At 46.6% G+C, this 23,002-nt stretch overlaps 1 protein-coding gene across 1 annotated transcript in view; it reads left to right on the top strand.

The window, feature by feature from the left end:
* LOC119484111 (kinesin heavy chain-like) overlaps positions 1–23,002 on the top strand; it is a 70,043-nt gene that overhangs the window by 31,240 nt on the left and 15,801 nt on the right. The window contains exons 11-15 of the mRNA XM_037762628.1: positions 85–233; positions 506–675; positions 995–1,063; positions 1,163–1,369; positions 20,997–21,143. Coding sequence (XP_037618556.1) covers positions 85–233; positions 506–675; positions 995–1,063; positions 1,163–1,369; positions 20,997–21,143 — 742 coding nt within the window. The remainder of the gene's footprint in view (positions 1–84; positions 234–505; positions 676–994; positions 1,064–1,162; positions 1,370–20,996; positions 21,144–23,002) is intronic.

Below are 23,002 nucleotides of genomic sequence, written 5' to 3'. Positions count from 1 at the left end.
AGTGCTTCATTACACAGTCGGTAGTCGGCCATCCATCAGCTGCTCTCTGGGTATTTGTTGAAACCACTTCCTGTGTCGTTTCAGAGCTAAAACCATCAAGAACACGGTGTCGGTGAACCTGGAGCTGACCGCTGAGGAGTGGAAGAAGAAGTACGAGAAGGAGAAAGAGAAGAGCCGGAGTTTGACCATCACGTTGCAGAAACTGGAGAATGAGCTGAAACGCTGGAGGAAAGGTAAGTTCATGTTACCGGTGTGAATGTGAGCCAACACAGTGGTCCCATTGAAGTGAATGAGGGGCCTGAACATTATTACCTCATGTTCACACATACAGACTCAAAGCGTGAGGATGGGAGGCGTGTTTAAGTTTACATACTCAGCTCTGATTGGACACTTCATTCTGCAGCGTTGTCGAGTCCCGGTACCTCAATAAAGTTCTGTCATATTGAATGTGGAAGCGGTTTATTGGAAGAGCTCAGAGGAACGTCACCTTTCTGAACTTCTCCAGGTGAGTCCGTACCTGTTGAGGAGCAGCTGAGCAGCAGAAACAAGAAGATCAGCAGTGAGACGACAGCAGTGACCGACAGCTCAGAGCCGCCTCCCTTCCCTCTGTCAGATGAACAGAAGACGCAGTACGAGACGCTCATCACCGACCTGTACCAGCAGTTGGATGACAAGGTGAGTCCTACCTGTACCAGCAGCTGGATGACAAGGTGAGTCCTACCTGTACCAGCAGATGGACAATAAGGTGAGTCCTACCTGTACCAGCAGATGGATGACAAGGTGAGTCTTACCTGTACCAGCAGATGGATGATAAGGTGAGTCTTACCTGTACCAGCAGCTGGATGACAAGGTGAGTCTTACCTGTACCAGCAGATGGATGATAAGGTGAGTCTTACCTGTACCAGCAGCTGGATGACAAGGTGAGTCTTACCAGCTTGGACGCTTTAGTTCTGTTCTGAGTGTGTGATTAAAGATCTGCTGATTCATGTTTTAGGACGATGAGATCAACCATCACAGTCAGACGGTGGAGAAACTCAAACAGCAGCTGATTGATCAGGACGAGGTGAGTCTCACCTGAGCGTTACAACCTCACCTGTATACACCTCCACAATGTGTCTATGTAACCATCATCCCTCCACATCTTCATCATCCCTTCATCCAGCTGCTGGTATCGAACCGGCAGGACTACGAGCGTGTGCAGGAGGAGCTGTCGCGGCTGCACAGGGACAGCGACTCGGCCAAAGACGAGGTGAAGGAGGTGCTGCAGGCACTGGAGGAGCTCGCCGTCAACTACGACCACAAGAGCCAAGAAGTGGAGAGCAAGAACCGCTGTAACGAACAGCTGAACGAGGAGCTAGCACACAAAACTGTGAGTCCACATTAACAAACCAGGGTCAGGACGGTAGGACGTTAGGATGTTAGGACAATGTTAGGACGTTAACATGGTAGGACGTTAGGATGGTAGGGTGTTAGGACGTTAAGACAGTAGGACGTTAGGATGGTAGGGTGTTAGGACGTTAGGATTGTAGGACGTTAGGATGGTATGGTGTTAGGACGTTAAGACGGTAGGACGTTAGGATGGTAGGGTGTTAGGACGTTAAGACGGTAGGACGTTAGGATGGTAGGGTGTTAGGACGTTAAGACGGTAGGACGTTAGGATGGTAGGGTGTTAGGACGTTAAGACGGTAGGACGTAAGGATGGTAGGGTGTTAGGACGTTAAGACGGTAGGACGTTACGATGGTAGGGTGTTTGGACGTTAACATGGTAGGACGTTATGATGGTAGGGTGTTAGGACGTTAAGACGGTAGGATGTAAGGATGGTAGGGTGTTAGGACGTAAAGACAATAGGACGTTAGGATGGTAGGGTGTTAGGACCGTAAGACGGTAGGACGTTATGATGTTAGGGTGTTAGGACGTTAAGACGGTAGGACGTTATGATGGTAGGGTGTTAGGACGTTAAGACGGTAGGACGTTAGGATGGTAGGGTGTTTGGACGTTAACATGGTAGGACGTTATGATGGTAGGGTGTTAGGACGTTAAGACGGTAGGATGTAAGGATGGTAGGGTGTTAGGACGTAAAGACAATAGGACGTTAGGATGGTAGGGTGTTAGGACCGTAAGACGGTAGGACGTTATGATGTTAGGGTGTTAGGACGTTAAGACGGTAGAACGTTAGGATGGTAGGGTGTTAGGACGTTAAGACGGTAGGACGTTAGGATGGTAGGGTGTTAGGACAATGTTAGGATGTTAAGATGGTAGGACGTTAGGATGGTAGGGTGTTAGGACGTTAGGACGTTAGGATGGTAGGGTGTTAGGATGTTAAGACGGTAGGACGTTAAGATGGTAGGACATTAGGATGGTAGGGTGTTAGGACGTTAAGACGGTAGGACGTTAGGATGGTAGGGTGTAAGGACAATGTTAGGATATTAAGATGGTAGGACGTTAGGATGGTAGGGTGTTAGGACGTTAAGACGGTAGGATGGTAGGGTGTTAGGACGTTAAGACGGTAGGACGTTAGGATGGTAGGGTGTTAGGACGTTAAGACGGTAGGACGTTAAGATGGTAGGACGTTAGGATGGTAGGGTGTTAGGATGTTAAGACGGTAGGACGTTAGGATGGTAGGGTGTTAGGACGTTAAGACGGTAGGATGGTAGGGTGTTAGGACGTTAAGACGGTAGAACGTTAGGATGGTAGGGTGTTAGGACGTTAGGACGGTAGAACGTTAGGATGGTAGGGTGTTAGGACGTTAACATGGTAGGACGTTATGATGGTAGGGTGTTAAGACGTTAAGACGGTAGAACGTTAGGATGGTAGGGTGTTAGGACGTTAAGACGGTAGGACGTTAGGATGGTAGGGTGTTAGGACGTGAAGGAATTCCCCTCAGGGAATCGTCACCTTCATGCGTGTTGGTTTATCTTCTAGGCAGCTGCAAGCTCAGAGTTAAAATCATAAAAGATTGCAAATTAGGTTAAATCAGTATCAATTTATTCCGCAGATATATTCATCAAAGTTGCAAAGAGTTATTACAGAAGTTCTGGATTCATCAATGTGTCCCTGATAACATGTAATACAGTTTTCAGTTCGCAGTGAATGAACCCCGAGCTTTTCTTTACATTTGCTTTTATACACAGCAACAAGCATTCTCTGAAGAGGGCAGGGTTTTGATCCGTCTTAGTACTTTTCCACAATATCACTGTAGTACTTTTCCACAATATCTGACCTTCCTATTATCTGACTCCATCCTTAGACAACGCTGTCTACTGGTCATATCATTCTGTCCTCTCCCCCCTATCTGTTTCTTCCCTAAGGCTGAGTCCTTGAGACTGTTCTATCTACACAAAAATATGTTTATGCCGTCTCACCCTTGAGACTCTGCACGAGACGTCCCTCAGACGCCACAGTATTCATCTTCTAATTCTAGTCTAAACATCTTCAACCCACTGAACTCGTAACATAATAGTTTAAGCATTTGCCATATTATTCTTCATGATATATTTCCAACAGACCCTCTTTTGAACTTGTCTAAGTTCACTTCACAGAAATATATGACATGAGGTTCAAGTCATTCCCGCCCTCTGAATCGGGGTCGGTGTCACGGTATTCTAAATTAAGCCTTTCTACCCCTTCTTCCGCTGTGTGCATGCTCATCTGATAAGCAGGTGGGTTGTCAGGCTGTCTCTTTTCTATAGCAGTAATTATTACTCTCTCACTGAGATGACGAATACATGGAATGCAACAACAACCACATAATATCAGGCATGCAATGGCAACGAGGATAGAGGAAAACAGAGAAATTATCATAGACTTCCATTTCCCAAAAGTACGGTCTAACCAATCATTTATCGGGCTGTCAATACCAGAATCCTCATGCATTTTGTCAGATAATGTCCTAAGTCCTTCTAATGCTTTGGTCACTGTCCCGTCAGGTGCTGTATTGTTGGGGATGAAAATACAACAGGAATCTTGGAACATGGAACATACTCCGCCCTTTTCGGCTAGCAGCATATCCAATGCCATTCTATTTTGGATCACCATCAGTGACGTAGGAGCCATTTGTTCAGCTAGTCCGGCAATTGCATCACGGGTTAAATTAGTCAAACGGAGAACATTATAGTGGATGTAGTTAATGCGGTCAACATTTTTACTGGGTGTGATAGGAAACAAAGCGGACACCAGGGGCAAGTTTTCAAATCCTGCAGCTATTTGATCAGCTAATTTAAACTCATTTGGCACTCCCCGAGGTACACCAATAGCATCTATGTATGTGGGATTATTTGCAGAGGTGTCAAAACTCCTCTTTTGGCGTATATTTTGTCTTTTATCTAATCCTATGATAGTCATAGGTACTGCCAACCGGACTAATGAGCATACTCCGGACCAATTAGCTGGTAGCATGATTCTTAAGATTTGATTTCCACAATACCAGAAAAGATCACCTCGGCCCTGAGTCCAGTTATTAGAAGTTTCATTTCCTGTTACATCATAGGATACGTTACACCATTTAGCGGTCCCCTTTGTTACACTAATTTGGCCTGTTCTATTAAAACATACATAGTCCCCTTTTCGTATAGTAAACATTGGTGGCTGGATGTCTTTCCTTAGGGGCGGATATATTTCATCTAGTCTAGTACATGTGTCGGTTATATTGGATCCGGATGTTATAAGTTGCTGCATGCATTCCCACCCCTCTGGGTCGTCCATATGTATCGGTCCGGGTACCATAAATAGAGTGGGTCGTGCAGTTGAGCAGGCAAAACAATTACCTGCCTTGTATTGTTTTGCAGTATACGTCATCCAATCAAGCCAGATGTTTCTATCCCCATATCCCGTGGCTAAACGTATGATGTCATTTGTATTTAGTTGGGTAAAATCTATTTTTATTATTCGGGGATCGGTCTGTTCTGGGGTTTGTGTTGAGGTGAGTGATGGGGGGTTTACTGAGGTTGCGGTGGACGTTTGACTTTGTTTTGGTTTTGGTTTTGGTCTTGTTTCTGGTTTTGCTTTTGGTTTTGGTTTTGGTTCCGGTAAGAATTTGAATCTAATTACCCCCATTTTATCAGTTCCTGATTGATCTACCCCTATTATTATACGTCCTGTGTCATTGGATCCGCAATCCCCTCCACTCAGTGGGTTTTGTTTAAGATTTTTAATAGTGATCAGCATAGGGTTATTTTTGTTGTTTGGTTGAGTGTTCCGACGCTCTCGCGGTATGCCAGACTGTATTTGACCTCTCATAACAGAAACATGGGAGGAAATGCAGAGATGATTAGCTGGACACTTCCTCCCTGGATTCCAGTGTGGTCCTGTATAGGCCCACACCGCATCCCATGACGGACACCATCTGTATCGGCTGTTGAATGAGCATGTGTACAACGCATAACCACGCCATTGAAGGCCCCCATCTGACCCCCCGCAGTCAATAATGTCGCATAAATCTATCTGATAGATGGTGTTGCTACCAAATGTATATGTTAATTCGAATTCTTTAGAAGTACATTGACTCGATCTTTTAGTTCTACGTTGAGGTATGTCTCGTTTTGTTCTGGTCAAAGTGTGATTGGGGTGTGTCTGGTTGGTTACCTGTTTGCTCGCTTGTCTTGGTAAGAAGTCTAGAAAATATAGAATAAGACCCCCTAGTAGTATTGAGCCCAATACCACTAGGGCTTTATTTACCCATCCCATGGTTAATGTCCTGATAACCCTACCCCTCTACCCGATAGATGAATAAAAAATAAGCTATTGTTAACGTGATATATAAAGCAATAATTAATACAACATATAATATATAAGACTTTCACTGAGTCACCTTTTCCTTACGTTTAAGCCGTGTTTTATCTGTAAAACAGGCAAGACCTTGAAACCTTCCGTCCCTTAATTGTGTCTCATACAGCTCACTTATATTTTTTACAGTGATATATATAAAAAATTCAGTATAGAAAACAAAAAATTCAGTCATTAGCTTCAATGTTTACGTGTCTTCTTCTGTGCTCTTCTCTGGTGTCCCTGCAGAGATGCTTGCATCTACCCCTGGTGCTGTTCCTTTGTCCGGTTCATCTGGGTTGTCCACCCCTCCGCTGATGAAGTCTGCCGTTGGTTTTGGATTTTTTGTTGAGCTGCACTGGGTCAAGTGCCACCAAACTCCGCCTTTCCCTCCAAGTTGTACTGCCGTTGTTGTCCTCGCTATCACTCTATAAGGCCCCGTCCACCGTGGCTCCGACCACTTCCTCTTTAACACCTTCAACCAAAGGTGTTCCGGGGGGCCTTCAGGTGCTGTCAGCAACACAGGCTTCGGAGCATGGGGGGCACCTGAACAGGAGAGAGCTGAGACAAGAGCATTCACCTTCTGATAATACGGGCGGTAGCCTACAGCAGGTAGGACACACAAAGGCACTGTGGGACCTGGAAAAGGTCGTCCACAGTTGAGTTCAAACGGTGTTAAACCTGTTTGCCTATTGACTGAGGATCTCATAGCCAGAAGAGCAATGGGAAGAGCCTCAGTCCATGGCAAACCTGTTTGCTGACAAATCTTCAGCAGTTTCCCCTTAATGGTCTGGTTCGCACGTTCAACCTTTCCTTGCGATTCGGGGTGGTACACTGTGCCAAACTTGTGTTCCAGACCCAAAACCGTCTCCACTTCTCTCAAATCCTTATTTTTGAAATGAGAGCCATTGTCGGAGCGAATAAGTTTGGGAAAACCATGATATGGTATATAATTATTCACCAAACATTTGATGACTGTTTTAGCGTCCTCTTTTCCAGTAGGATAGGCCTCAATCCACCTGGAAAATGCATCCACTATGACCAACAAAAATCTTTTCCCTCCCGCCCGGATCCCCATATCCGTAAAATCCATAACTATTTGTTCGCCAGGACCCTCAGGTTTTGGGTATTTTCCCAAAGGAGGTTTTTCAGTAGGTCGAATGTTGCATGCCCGACAGGTAGTACAATTTTGTACGAAATCAATCACGGTTTTCCTCTTTTGTGGGAACCACCATGCCTCCAGAGCATACATCATTACCGCCACTCCCCCATGATGTAAGCCATGTGTTTGTTTTAACATGGATGGTATCCAATCTGACGGCATTACCGTCTTCCCATCTTTCTGCCACATTCCTACAAAACAATCCGTAGCACCTGCATCATCCCAGGATTTTTTCTCATGTGCAGGAGCGTCCTCCTGTGCCTTTTTTACATCATCAATAAATGCTCCTACTTCTTCGCCAAGCATTAATATACATTCAACAACATATCCTGCAGCAGCCTTGGCTGCAACATCCGCAGCATTATTGCCAATGCTCTCTAGGTCCTCTCCCTGAGAATGACCTTTCACTTTTAAGACAGCAACCTTTTTAGGAAGCTTAATGGCAGACAACAACTCTCTCATGAGCACCTCATGTGCCATGTTTTTGTTTCCGCTTGTCTTGAACCCTGTTTGTACCCAACCTGACATGTCCCTGTGAATAGCATTACACACATATGCCGAATCCGTGAAAATATTTACAGCTTTACCTTCAGCGAGTTTAAGAGCGGATACCACAGCAGTCAACTCAGCAGCTTGGGCAGATTGTTTTCCGTCTAGTGTAGCGGAGCACAGTGTGATAGGTTTTGAGGTGACATCAGGAACCGACACTACAGCATATCCAGCTTTTAACCCCTCCGTGGGATGTCTAAAACAGCAGCCGTCTGTAAATAGACTGAGATCACATATTGTTAAGGGGGTGGTTTCTAAGTCTGCTCGTAGTTTTGTGAATGACATAGATTTTTCTGCGCATAAGTGCTTTTTACCCTGACCATCCCCCATTTTGTCAGCCATATTGCAACCCTCGTGGAAAAAAGAGATGTGTGGCTTTGATAGTACTTGTAGAATCTTCGTCTGTCGCAATGGAGTGAGAGTGAAACACGCTGATGTAACGTAGGCTACAGTACTATGGGAAGTGAGAATTCGGAGTGGGTGGTGCATGACGATATGACCCACTTTCTCCACTATTTTAGCCAGTGCAGCCGCATACCTTACGCAGGGGCTGGCTCTCTGTTCTTGGGTATCTAATAATATGCTACAATAATATAACACATTTCTGTCTCCTCTTTGCTTCTGATACAAGACACCATGGGCGGTAGACAGCTGTTCAGATACGTCAAGATGGAACGGCTGGGAATAGTCCGGAAGGGCTAAAGCAGCCGCTTCGGCCATCTTCTGTTTTAGGCGGATGAACCCCTCTTCCCCCTCCTGTGACCATTCCAGTTCTGCCGTAAGATTTCTCATTCCTGCCATAGTTACCATCTGTCTAAGCAACTGTGTATCTCCGGCGTAGTTAGGAATGTACTGTCTGGAATAACCAGTGAGTCCCAAGAATGACAACATTTCTTTAACGATTAGTGGTTTTGGATGGTGCAAAATCGACTCTCTGTGTGCAGGTGACATGGCAGTGCCTTTGGCTGTAATTATTCTTCCCAAGAATGATACCTGCGCTCTGCAACACTGGAGTTTTTCTTTAGAGACCTTATAGCCACAACTATATAGTCTTAACAAAAGAGCATGCGTCATAGACAGACACACCTCCGCCGAGGGTGCTGCTATGAGCAAGTCATCAACATACTGGACAATAAAACATCCGTCCGGAAGTTCCAACCCTTTTAAATGTTTTCTTAGGGTTTCATTAAAAATTGAGGGCGAAAGAATAAAGCCCTGTGGTAACACATTATATGTCAGCCTCTGGCCTTCATATGTAAACGAGAAAATATCCTGTAAATGTTCTGCTAAGGGTAGACAAAAGAAAGCGTTAGCTAAGTCTATACATGTAAATGAGGTGTGGGCAGTGGTGAGCATGGAGAGAGCAGAGTGGGGGTTAGGCACTGGTGTAACAGGGGTCGAAACCAGCTCATTTATGGCTCGTAAATCATGAGCCATTCTGTATGAGCCGGAGGGTTTGATTACTGGCAAAATGGGAGTATTCCACTGAGAATAAGATTTTTTTAATACCCCTGCTTTTATTAGTCCCTCAATCGTAGGGGAGATGCCCTGGGCTGCTTCTGCTTTATGTTTATACTGAGGTCTCCAGATAGGGCAGTAAGTGTTCATTTCAAATGTTACTGGTTCCATGCTGCATCTTCCCACATCAAAGGGGCCCTTAGACCACAATGAGGAAGGAAGAGTGTTCAACATGGAAATGGCCCCTTCCCCATCCGTCATTTCACAGCCGTGATGACGTGTTAGGGACACATTCTCACATGTGCCTGTTACTGTGCTGAAATGTGATATTTTATAATACTTTCCCTTTTCTGCCACCCATATTCCTTTTAATGTTGTTTCTTCCCACCCTGTTACGTTACCCGCTTCTTTACACATGGTTCCTAGGTCTTTTGCTTGATGTTTTGGAGCGAGCGCTAATGAGATATGTGGGACAGCGTATGAGGATAGTTTGTACCATAGTTTTTGTTCTGGGTTTAGAGAGACTATGGCTGCAACGCCTTGGGGTCCTATTACAATGTCCTTGACTTGTAGTGACCACGATCTATCAGCTAACTGTTGCTGAAACTCATCCTGATATTGCATCTCATTTTCCCTATCATAGTTTAGGGTACAGTGGGGAGGATCAGGTACAGGAAGGTAGGGGTGTAGAGCTCGGATCCATGGTTGCCACAGGTTGTAAAAGTCAATCAGTGGATTGCAGTCTTCCAAAAGAACCCAGTATATTTCAGCAGTGGGTGGACTCTGTTGAGGATCGATTATTTCTTTTAATAACATTTGATGTCCAGGGGCTCCTGACCCGGAACATCTGACAACACTTCCATTTGGGAATTCCACCGATATGCCACCTTTTGAACAATGCACAGAAGCCCCTAGGGCTGCCAGAACATCTCTTCCCAAAAGATCTTTTGGACAGTCAGGTGCATATAGAAAAGAATGCATTAGTCTTTGAGTACCATTTTCCACAGGTATTGGTTCAGTAAATGGTAACTGTTGTTCTCTGCCGGAGAAACCTAAAACAGAGACATAGTGAGAGGATAACCGGCATTCTGGCTCCGCTAGGGTGGAATACCGAGCTCCGGTATCCACCATGAACCATCTTTGTTTTCCATTCACTATTAGTTGTAAACAAGGTTCGGCCAGTCCCTGCTCCCCTCTGCTTTCTAGGCTTCCCTATAGTCCCCATTGTCCTGGAGGTGGTCCTGGTATTTGGTATTGGGGAGCCTGGAGGGGTGCGTATTGCTGATTGGGTGCCTGTGGAGGTGGGGCTAGTCCACCCTGAGGCTGCTGGTTCTGCTGATAATTTGGGCACTCCCTAGCCCAGTGATCTTGGCTGCCGCAGATAAAGCAGGCTCCTCCTCTCGGTGCTCCTCCCCTTCCTCGGCCTCTACCTCCTCCCCTTCCTCTCCCCCTATTCTGACCCTGCGGCTGTTGTTGATAGGGTGGGTACTGATATTGAGGGTTAGGTTGTGGTGGGGCATATTGGGGTGGATAATATGGTGGAACTGGAGGTGGGACAGGTGGGACAGGTGTGGGTATTGGGGCAGGTGTCTGGACCATCTGTTTGTGCAGGTTCTTCTGCTTCTTTCCCTCTGTTGCACTTTCTCTAGCTGAGGCTAGCTGAAGCTTCGTTAATTTAGCTACCATGTCTTTCATTTCCTCAATTTCATCATCTTTTTTTTCCTCATGTTTTCGCATGTGGTGTAGGTAATGTGTCTCCCATTTACTAGATTCAGCTGCTTGCATGTCAGGGTTATTATCCATTGCTTCTTTTACGGCTGGGGGAGAGTGTTTTTAGAATAGCATTCCTAAAGGGATGTTGATGATTTACTTTGTCCGGATTATATCCAGAGGAATCAGCCCACTCTCTCTTGCACCTGGCCAAAAAACACTCCCCGTCTCGTCATTCTTTATTTTAAATACCAAGTTATGCAGTTTTCCTGCGGGAATGGGATACTTAGCCCGTATGGCGTTTCCCATGGGGGTAGCATATCTACACCAAGGTTCCTCATCCCTTGATTGAGTGGTGTGTGCATTCTCTTCCAATTCTCTCTGTGCCCATACTGACACGTTTCCTGCTCCCAACAATGCTCTCACGTCCCCTAATGAGAGGTTCGTGCCCCTGGTCTGCTCATCCAATGCTCTAAGCCATGCACCGCCTCCTTCTTCCAATGGGGGCAACCTAGCTGCTATGGCACCTTTATCTCCGGCCCCAAAGGGTTGATATCTCTGACCTCCGGTGGTCTGAATGATAGGATACATGCCTAACGGTTTTTGTCTGACCACTCTTTTGTTGCCATCCCGGGGTCTCAAATTATGTCTATGACCAAAGTCTGTGCTACGCTCTGCAAACTGTTGTAGCTGTTCTTCCCCATACTCCTCGTCTAGTCTCTCTCCTTCTGGTCTTTCCTGCTTTGTTCTACCGTGTGCCGTGAACTGTCCGGTGAAGGTCATACAGGACCCATCTCTACCATGACCCATTTCTCCGTCCTGTGAACGTCTATCTGACCTAGTCCAATGGAACGCATCTGGTTCTTCCCCTGTTTCTTCCACTTCCTGTCTTCTAGATCTTTCCCTCTCTCGACTGGACTCAAACCGTGGCCCAGTTCGTCTACAAAGACTGGAGGTGTTGGATGTACCCTCATCCTCCTGATGGCCTGATGGGCCTCCTCCACATGCTCCATCCCGCTCTCTGTCACCCTCCCTCCTGACTTCCTCTGTCCTTCTTTCTAATTCTACCCATAGTAGTCTGTTCCTCTCCTGCTCTTCCTGTTCCTTTCTATGTCTCTTTTTCTCTGCCTCGTCTCTATCCCTATGCCATCTCCTAGCCACCTCTTCTCTCACCCTCCTACCCTCAGGGTCAGAGGATTCGCTTGGGGAGACGACCATCGGTGGTGGTATGGGAGATGGTAGGTTCTGTTCTGAGATTGTATCCCCCATTAGATCCACAACCCCAGGCTGATTTCCCCCTCTGGTTACCCCTAGCAGGCCTATTTCTAGGAGCCGGATCCTTCTTTCTAAATCTTCTCTGTTCCTTTTTCCCTCAGGATCTTCTAGCCACAAATGTCCTCCCTGAACAGGAAAGTGGGGCATCTGGGCAGATACTGGTTTGGGACTGGAATGTTGTGGAGGGTCGGATTCAGGGCTATGTTCAGGGAGTGGAGGCGGTGGAGGCAATGTTTGGGTGTTATCGTATGGTGGGGGTACCGTAGGTGCTATACCTGTCATTACCATTTGATGATGCGGTGGTGGCGGATCGGGGAACGGACCAGGATAGTCCCCTAAAGCTGGGTACAGCCGGTTGTATCCGTCCGGGGTTTTGTTTGGTTCTTTTTAGTCTCTTTTTTTACTGGCCATTGATGTCCTAATTCAGTTACAGATGCAAGATAAATGCCGTTTATTTTAGCTAAAGTTTTTGCTTGGTTCTCAACGTCTTTTTGGGCTTTCTTTTTTTTAAAGATACCGCTTTGTTCCACCGTTTTTCTACTTTGGGCCAAGAGTTCCTGCTGTTTTAGTATGGCTTCTCGTACTGCTGGGGTAAAAGCTGATATAGAGGAGTTTTCCGGGAACTCTTTATTCTCTATCATTCCTTTAAACCATGCATCCATCTCCTTTGTCTCTTTTCCCCTTCTCTCTGGGTCAAAGGTACATATCGCATTCGTTCTTACTTTCGCCCACTGTTGGCCGAAGGTTAACCCACTTTTGTTACAACCGCCTTTTTCCTCACAATCTTTGTCAAATTCTCCATCCATTCTGTCCAGTACTATTTCACACAGGTTTATTCAGTTTATGACAGTAACTAGATTCAGAGTAAATGGGTCGCTATGCCCCTCGCTGTGATCCTACCAACATAAGCTTCTACTGGACACTTTGATGTTCCAGCGATGTTGGCCCAGTATCAACAGTAAGTTTTAATTTTCCTCTGAATACTAGTTATTAATGTACACTCATACAGGCGCTCCAAGCGCTATTTTTACTATTCTCTAACGTCCCAGACGTTACTAAACTAGCGCTCCAAGCGCACTACTCTAGCGCTCCAAGCGCAGCGTTCCAAACGCTTTTTTAACGTCCCAGACGTTACTAAAAGGGCAACTTTCCTCCTTTTAGTTTTCAAACAGTAGTGATATCAGAGTAATTGGGTCGTTATGCCCCCACCACAGATCCCACCAACACAAGCTTCTACTAACGGTCTCCCGTCAGCGGTGCTGGCCCGGTATCTGAGGCAGTTTTAAATTTCCTCTGATGTACACTATCAATACAGTTTATTAGTGTTCCAAACACCACAGTACGGATCCCAGATCCTTATAGGATCCCAGATCCTTTTAACTAAGATCCCAGATCATTAGCGGATCCCAGATCCTTTTAACTAAGATCCCAGATCATTAGAGGATCCCAGATCCTTTTAATTAGTGTTCCAAACACCACAGTACGGATCCCAGATCCTTATAGGATCCCAGATCCTTTTAACTAAGATCCCAGATCATTAGCGGATCCCAGATCCTTTTAACTAAGATCCCAGATCTTTAGAGGATCCCAGATCCTTTTAACTATGCAACTTGATTTATCAAAAGTCAAACAGAGATGCTTCAAACTCAGCCAGAGAGATAAATTTAGATCCTATGCCAATATGCAGATTTTGTTTTAACAGGTTCTGCTTACCTTTTTTCCTTGTAGTCAGGGTACCCTTATCTCTCTCTCACTGAGTTGTCCGGTCTCTGGCTCGCTTCGCTCTTTCCGAAGATCACGTCGGGGTCACCAAATTGAAGGAATTCCCCTCAGGGAATCGTCACCTTCATGCGTGTTGGTTTATCTTCTAGGCAGCTGCAAGCTCAGAGTTAAAATCATAAAAGATTGCAAATTAGGTTAAATCAGTATCAATTTATTCCGCAGATATATTCATCAAAGTTGCAAAGAGTTATTACAGAAGTTCTGGATTCATCAATGTGTCCCTGATAACATGTAATACAGTTTTCAGTTCGCAGTGAATGAACCCCGAGCTTTTCTTTACATTTGCTTTTATACACAGCAACAAGCATTCTCTGAAGAGGGCAGGGTTTTGATCCGTCTTAGTACTTTTCCACAATATCACTGTAGTACTTTTCCACAATATCTGACCTTCCTATTATCTGACTCCATCCTTAGACAACGCTGTCTACTGGTCATATCATTCTGTCCTCTCCCCCCTATCTGTTTCTTCCCTAAGGCTGAGTCCTTGAGACTGTTCTATCTACACAAAAATATGTTTATGCCGTCTCACCCTTGAGACTCTGCACGAGACGTCCCTCAGACGCCACAGTATTCATCTTCTAATTCTAGTCTAAACATCTTCAACCCACTGAACTCGTAACATAATAGTTTAAGCATTTGCCATATTATTCTTCATGATATATTTCCAACAGACGTTAAGACGGTAGGACGTTAAGATGGTAGGACGTTAGGATGGTAGGGTGTTAGGACATTAAGACGGTAGGACGTTAGGATGGTAGGGTGTTAGGACAATGTTAGGATGTTAAGATGGTAGGACGTTAGGATGGTAGGGTGTTAGGACGTTAAGACGGTAGGATGGTAGGGTGTTAGGACGTTAAGACGGTAGAACGTTAGGATGGTAGGGTGTTAGGACGTTAAGACGGTAGAACGTTAGGATGGTAGGGTGTTAGGACGTTAACATGGTAGGACGTTATGATGGTAGGGTGTTAGGACGTTAAGACGGTAGGACGTAAGGATGGTAGGGTGTTAGGACGTTAAGACGGTAGGACGTTACGATGGTAGGGTGTTAGGACAATGTTAGGATGTTAAGATGTTAGGATGGTAGGGTGTTAGGACGTTAAGACAGTAGAATGGTAGGGTGTTAGGACGTTAAGACGGTAGAACGTTAGGATGGTAGGGTGTTAGGACGTTAACATGGTAGGACGTTATGATGGTAGGGTGTTAGGACGTTAAGACGGTAGGACGTTAGGATGGTAGGGTGTTTGGACGTTAACATGGTAGGACGTTATGATGGTAGGGTGTTAGGACGTTAAGACGGTAGGATGTAAGGATGGTAGGGTGTTAGGACGTAAAGACAATAGGACGTTAGGATGGTAGGGTGTTAGGACCGTAAGACGGTAGGACGTTATGATGTTAGGGTGTTAGGACGTTAAGACGGTAGAACGTTAGGATGGTAGGGTGTTAGGACGTTAAGACAGTAGAATGGTAGGGTGTTAGGACGTTAAGACGGTAGAACGTTAGGATGGTAGGGTGTTAGGACGTTAACATGGTAGGACGTTATGATGGTAGGGTGTTAGGACGTTAAGACGGTAGGACGTTAGGATGGTAGGGTGTTTGGACGTTAACATGGTAGGACGTTATGATGGTAGGGTGTTAGGACGTTAAGACGGTAGGATGTAAGGATGGTAGGGTGTTAGGACGTAAAGACAATAGGACGTTAGGATGGTAGGGTGTTAGGACCGTAAGACGGTAGGACGTTATGATGTTAGGGTGTTAGGACGTTAAGACGGTAGAACGTTAGGATGGTAGGGTGTTAGGACGTTAAGACGGTAGGACGTTAGGATGGTAGGGTGTTAGGACAATGTTAGGATGTTAAGATGGTAGGACGTTAGGATGGTAGGGTGTTAGGACGTTAGGACGTTAGGATGGTAGGGTGTTAGGATGTTAAGACGGTAGGACGTTAAGATGGTAGGACATTAGGATGGTAGGGTGTTAGGACGTTAAGACGGTAGGACGTTAGGATGGTAGGGTGTAAGGACAATGTTAGGATATTAAGATGGTAGGACGTTAGGATGGTAGGGTGTTAGGACGTTAAGACGGTAGGATGGTAGGGTGTTAGGACGTTAAGACGGTAGGACGTTAGGATGGTAGGGTGTTAGGACGTTAAGACGGTAGGACGTTAAGATGGTAGGACGTTAGGATGGTAGGGTGTTAGGATGTTAAGACGGTAGGACGTTAGGATGGTAGGGTGTTAGGACGTTAAGACGGTAGGATGGTAGGGTGTTAGGACGTTAAGACGGTAGAACGTTAGGATGGTAGGGTGTTAGGACGTTAGGACGGTAGAACGTTAGGATGGTAGGGTGTTAGGACGTTAACATGGTAGGACGTTATGATGGTAGGGTGTTAGGACGTTAAGACGGTAGAACGTTAGGATGGTAGGGTGTTAGGACGTTAAGACGGTAGGACGTTAGGATGGTAGGGTGTTAGGACGTTAAGACGGTAGGACGTTAAGATGGTAGGACGTTAGGATGGTAGGGTGTTAGGACATTAAGACGGTAGGACGTTAGGATGGTAGGGTGTTAGGACAATGTTAGGATGTTAAGATGGTAGGACGTTAGGATGGTAGGGTGTTAGGACGTTAAGACGGTAGGATGGTAGGGTGTTAGGACGTTAAGACGGTAGAACGTTAGGATGGTAGGGTGTTAGGACGTTAAGACGGTAGAACGTTAGGATGGTAGGGTGTTAGGACGTTAACATGGTAGGACGTTATGATGGTAGGGTGTTAAGACGTTAAGACGGTAGAACGTTAGGATGGTACGGTGTTAGGACGTTAAGACGGTAGGACGTTAGGATGGTAGGGTGTTAGGACATTAAGACGGTAGGACGTTAGGATGGTAGGGTGTTAGGACGTTAAAACGGTAGAACGTTAGGATGGTAGGGTGTTAGGACGTTAACATGGTAGGACGTTATGATGGTAGGGTGTTAGGACGTTAAGACGGTAGGACGTTAGGATGGTAGGGTGTTAGGACGTTAAGACGGTAGAACGTTAGGATGGTAGGGTGTTAGGACGTTAACATGGTAGGACGTTATGATGGTAGGGTGTTAAGACGTTAAGACGGTAGAACGTTAGGATGGTAGGGTGTTAGGACGTTAACATGGTAGGACGTTATGATGGTAGGGTGTTAGGACGTTAAGACGGTAGGATGGTAGGGTGTTAGGACGTTAAGATGGTAGGACGTTAGGATGGTAGGGTGTTAGGACGTTAAGACGGTAGGACGTTAAGATGGTAGGACGTTAGGATGGTAGGGTGTTAGGACATTAAGACGGTAGGACGTTAGGATGGTAGGGTGTTAGGACAATGTTAGGATGTTAAGATCGTAGGACGTTAGGATGGTAGGGTGTTAGGACGTTAAGACGGTAGGATGGTAGGGTGTTAGGACGTTAAGACGGTAGAACGTTAGGATGGTAGGGTGTTAGGACGTTAAGACGGTAGAACGTTAGAATGGTAGGGTGTTAGGACGTTAACATGGTAGGACGTTATGATGGTAGGGTGTTAAGACGTTAAGACGGTAGAACGTTAGGATGGTAGGGTGTTAGGACGTTAAGACGGTAGGACGTTAGGATGGTAGGGTGTTAGGACATTAAGACGGTAGGACGTTAGGATGGTAGGGTGTTAGGACGTTAAGACGGTAGAACGTTAGGATGGTAGGGTGTTAGGACGTTAACATGGTAGGACGTTATGATGGTAGGGTGTTAGGACGTTAAGACGGTAGGACGTTAGGATGGTAGGGTGTTAGGACGTTAAGACGGTAGAACGTTAGGATGGTAAGGTGTTGGGACGTTAACATGGTAGGACGTTATGATGGTAGGGTGTTAAGACGTTAAGACGGTAGAACGTTAGGATGGTAGGGTGTTAGGACATTAAGACGGTAGGACGTTAGGATGGTAGGGTGTTAGGACGTTAAGACGGTAGAACATTAGGATGGTAGGGTGTTAGGACGTTAACATGGTAGGACGTTATGATGGTAGGGTGTTAGGACGTTAAGACGGTAGGACGTTAGGATGGTAGGGTGTTAGGACGTTAAGACGGTAGGACGTTAGGATGGTAGGGTGTTAGGACGTTAACATGGTAGGATGTTATGATGGTAGGGTGTTAGGACGTTAAGACGGTAGGACGTTAGGATGGTAGGGTGTTAGGACCGTAAGACGGTAGGACATTATGATGGTAGGGTGTTAGGACGTTAAGACGATAGGACGTTAGGATGGTAGGGTGTTAGGACGTTAATACGGTAGGACGTTAGGATGGTAGGGTGTTAGGACGTTAAGACGGTAGGACGTAAGGATGGTAGGGTGTTAGGACGTTAAGACGGTAGGACGTTAGGATGGTAGGGTGTTAGGACAATGTTAAGATGTTAAGATGGTAGGACGTTAGGATGGTAGGGTGTTAGGACGTTAGGACGTTAGGATGGTAGGGTGTTAGGATGTTAAGACGGTAGGACGTTAAGACAGTAGGACGTTAGGATGGTAGGGTGTTAGGACGTTAAGACGGTAGGACGTTAGGACGTTAAGACGGTAGGACGTTAGGATGGTAGGGTGTTAGGACGTTAAGACGGTAGAACGTTAAGACGGTAGGACGTTAGGATGGTAGGGTGTTAGGACGTTAAGACGGTAGGACGTTAGGACGTTAAGACAGTAGGACGTTAGGATGGTAGGGTGTTAGGACTTTAGGTTATTAGGACGTAAGGATGGTAGGGTGTTAGGACGTTAGGACGTTAAGACGGTAGGACGTTAGGATGGTAGGGTGTTAGGACATTAAGACGGTAAGACGTTATGATGGTAGGGTGTTAGGACGTTAAGAAGGTAGGACGTTAGGATGGTAGGGTGTTAGGACGTTAAGACGGTAGGACGTTAGGATGGTAGGGTGTTAGGATGTTAAGACAGTAGGACGTTAGGATGGTAGGGTGTTAGGACGTTAAGACGGTAGGACGTTAGGATGGTAGGGTGTTAGGATGTTAAGACGTTAGGACGTTAGGATGGTAGGGTGTTAGGACGTTAGGATGGTAGGGTGTTAGGATGTTAAGACGTTAGGACGTTAGGATGGTAGGGTGTTAGGACGCTAAGACGGTAGGACGTTAAGACGTTAGGATGGTAGGGTGTTAGGACGTTAAGACGGTAGGATGGTAGGACGTTAGGATGGTAGAGTGTTAGGACGTTAAGACGTTAGGATGGTAGGACGTTAGGATGGTAGGGTATTTGGACGTTAAGACGGTAGGATGGTAGGACGTTAGGATGGTAGGGTGTTAGGACGTTAAGACGGTAGGACATTGGGACCCTTTCAAACGACCTTTCAGACGACATCCAGGGTGGGGGATATTACTGATTGTCTCGATCATTTTGGAAGTGATCGGTCTGATTGTTGTAAACATATAAACACTGCGGGGACTCGTGGCGTGCTGCGTGCTGGATGTACCGGCGCTGCGAGGACTACATTGTAGGGATTTGGCTGTAACAGGTTTGGTTATTAATTATTAATATTAATAAAGATTATCAATAAACATCAATAATAAACGGGGCACCACCCTGGAATCAGGGACCAATAACCAAAACGTTAATATAGTCTCATTATATATGCTAAACTATCAATTTGGAACGTTGATTAATAATTAAATTAATAACTATAACCAAAATAGATAGTAAAGGTTGAAGGATATCGGAGTTCTTGACATAGCAGAGGTTGGCATTATTCACTCTTGTACAACATTAAAGAGACCAGCATGTATATTCCACAAACATTTATTTACACGATAATAAAGGTTTAAAACACAATATTAATCTAACTAAATAACTAAACTAAACAAACCAAACACAGTGTGTGTGTGTGAGTGAGAGAGAGAGAGAGAGAGAGAGAGAGAGAGAGCGAGAGAGAGAGAGAGAGAGAGGGAGAGAGACATAAGATGGCTTCTTGTCTCAAGATGTCTGGCTACAGACATCAGGGGCGAGCACTGTAAAACTACAAAGATGGCGGGATCAAAGATGGCCGTCAGCATGTCACCACATGACCTCTTTGTTCTTCAGAACACATGTGCTCAGGAAGGACAGAGAGGGGGGTGATGTGGGGGTTAAGATTATCTGAAACTGTATGTTTATGTTTAACTAGTTCACAGTTTCTGTATGTGATCTTTATGTGTGTTAGATATGCAGTAGGTTAGAAAAGATGGTTAGTTTGCATGCAAGACCTTGTCTACGTGAAGCATAAACTAAACACATCAGATGTGGCGAAGCCAGCTACCCAAATCTTAACTACAAATAATATCACAACAGTCAAACTCAATGAATAACATTAAACCAAATCAATACAAGTACATTCTAGAAATCAAAGTTGAACAGTCTTGCTCAGCCATGTGCGATTGCTAATGCTAAGGTAAGCCCAGTACGTTACCAATCCATGGAAGAAAAGGGTTTGTAAAACCATGTGTTGAAGTTGTGGTTCCAAGTCAAAAATGTCGTCTTTGCTGTGCTCCAATAAAGTTGTGCAGATTGGTTAGCTTGGTGCTAACTTCCTTGCGGTTGTTGCTTGAAGTTAGTAGGTAAGAAGGCAGGCTCTCGCGTCTTCTGCCTGAGAAGATCCTTGTGTTCCAATGGCTGTTTCCTAACAGGCCATTGATCAGAGCAGAGCTGCTTTGCAGCTGGAGAGCAGCAGCTCACCTCAAGCAGGTCAGCTTGGGTGAGAAGGTGAAGAAAGAGAGAAAGAGGAGGAACAAAGAGATTCCTCCGGTTTTGTCCTGGGTGAATTTCACACATAGGTGTGAATGCTAGAGTAGCCAATGGCGACTGAGCTGAGTCCACAGCCAATGGCTGCATGACTCAAGGATCCTGAGAAGCGTAGTTCATTGTCTTTGCCACCAGAAATGGTAGGTCCCTACAACGTGAACGGTAGAATGAGGAGGGATCGAGTGTTCAGGGACCTCCTCACCCACAATCTCCTCGATATCTGTGTCAGAAATATTCCTCGGTAGTTGATTCACCGCAAAGATCCACCGATCAACAAACTAATTTCTATACAGAAACATTCACGAGGTGCTTTACATCGATCATTTCTGGTTGAATGGCGTTTAGCAGGCGGGACATGAGGCCGATCCACGTGAGCACATTTCCTGGTTGATTTGGGATTTATAAAAGGAAACACTGGCAGGCATTTTTATAATCTGGATATTTTTGGCGTACTTACATTTTCTCATTTGTACGTACGTAAACGTTTAGTGTGGATCCTACGCCTGTTTTCTAAATGAGATGCCGGCTCTTCTTCTTCTGTGTTTCCAGGTGAGTCTGGAGGCCGTTCAGAGGGAGTTGTCCACCCTGCAGGAGGTCAGTTCTCATCATAAGAAGAGGTCAGCGGACATCCTCGTTCTGCTGCTCAGAGACCTCAGTGACATCGGCAGTGTCCTCGGTACCACCGACCTCCGAGCTGTAAGACTGCAACTCTTCTTCTACTCTTCACATTTACATGTTGACTCCTGAAACTCTTCTTAGTCTCTCAGTGTCACGTCAGAGACTCTCGGCGTCACATCAGAGTCTCTCGGCGTCACATCAGAGACTCTCAGTGTCACGTCAGAGTCTCTCAGTGTCAGAGTCTCTCAGCGTCACGTCAGAGTCTCTCGGCGTCACGTCGGAGACTCTCGGCGTCACGTCAGAGTCTCTCAGCGTCACGTCAGAGTTTCAGTGTCAGAGTCTCTCGGCATCTCGTCAGAGACTCTCGGCGTCACGTCAGAGTCTCTCCGTGTCACGTCAGAGTCTCTCAGTGTCACGTCATAGTCTCTCGGCGTCACGTCATAGTCTCTCGGCGTCACGTCAGAGTCTCTCGGCGTCACGTCAGAGTCTCACGGCATCACGTCAGAGTCTCACGGCGTCACGTCAGTCTCTCCGTGTCACGTCAGAGTCTCTCGGCGTCGAGTCAGAGACTTAGTATCACGTCAGAGTCTCTCGGCGTCACGTCAGAGTCTCTCGGCGTCACGTCAGAGTCTCACGGCGTCACGTCAGTCTCTCCGTGTCACGTCAGAGTCTCGGCGTCGAGTCAGAGACTCAGTGTCACGTCAGAGTCTCTCAGTGTCAGAGTCTCTCAGCGTCACGTCAGAGTCTCTCGGCGTCACGTCGGAGACTCTCGGCGTCACGTCAGAGTCTCTCAGCGTCACGTCAGAGTTTCAGTGTCAGAGTCTCTCGGCATCTCGTCAGAGACTCTCGGCGTCACGTCAGAGTCTCTCCGTGTCACGTCAGAGTCTCTCAGTGTCACGTCATAGTCTCTCGGCGTCACGTCATAGTCTCTCGGCGTCACGTCAGAGTCTCTCGGCGTCACGTCAGAGTCTCACGGCATCACGTCAGAGTCTCACGGCGTCACGTCAGTCTCTCCGTGTCACGTCAGAGTCTCTCGGCGTCGAGTCAGAGACTTAGTATCACGTCAGAGTCTCTCGGCGTCACGTCAGAGTCTCTCGGCGTCACGTCAGAGTCTCACGGCGTCACGTCAGTCTCTCCGTGTCACGTCAGAGTCTCGGCGTCGAGTCAGAGACTCAGTGTCACGTCAGAGTCTCTCGGCGTCACGTCAGAGTCTCACGGCGTCACGTCAGAGTCTCACGGCGTCACGTCAGTCTCTCCGTGTCACGTCAGAGTCTCACGGCGTCACGTCAGTCTCTCCGCGTCACGTCAGAGTCTCTCGGCGTCGAGTCAGAGACTTAGTGTCACGTCAGAGTCTCTCGGCGTCACGTCAGAGTCTCTCGGCGTCACGTCAGTCTCACGGCGTCACGTCAGTCTCTCCGTGTCACGTCAGAGTCTCGGCGTCGAGTCAGAGACTCAGTGTCACGTCAGAGTCTCGGCGTCACGTCAGAGTCTCACGGCGTCACGTCAGAGTCTCACGGCGTCACGTCAGTCTCTCCGTGTCACGTCAGAGTCTCACGGCGTCACGTCAGTCTCTCCGTGTCACGTCAGAGTCTCACGGCGTCACGTCAGAGTCTCACGGCGTCACGTCAGAGTCTCACGGCGGTCACGTCAGAGTCTCACGGCGTCACGTCAGTCTCTCCGTGTCACGTCAGAGTCTCACGGCGTCACGTCAGTCTCTCCGCGTCACGTCAGAGTCTCTCGGCGTCGAGTCAGAGACTTAGTGTCACGTCAGAGTCTCTCGGCGTCACGTCAGAGTCTCTCGGCGTCACGTCAGTCTCACGGCGTCACGTCAGTCTCTCCGTGTCACGTCAGAGTCTCGGCGTCGAGTCAGAGACTCAGTGTCACGTCAGAGTCTCGGCGTCACGTCAGAGTCTCACGGCGTCACGTCAGAGTCTCAC

The sequence above is a fragment of the Sebastes umbrosus genome (genome assembly GCF_015220745.1).
Source record: "Sebastes umbrosus isolate fSebUmb1 chromosome 13 unlocalized genomic scaffold, fSebUmb1.pri SUPER_13_unloc_2, whole genome shotgun sequence".
NCBI classification, from domain to species: domain Eukaryota; kingdom Metazoa; phylum Chordata; class Actinopteri; order Perciformes; family Sebastidae; genus Sebastes; species Sebastes umbrosus.
Note: the sequence above shows the minus strand (reverse complement) of the source record. Positions and strands in the feature narration are given on the sequence as shown.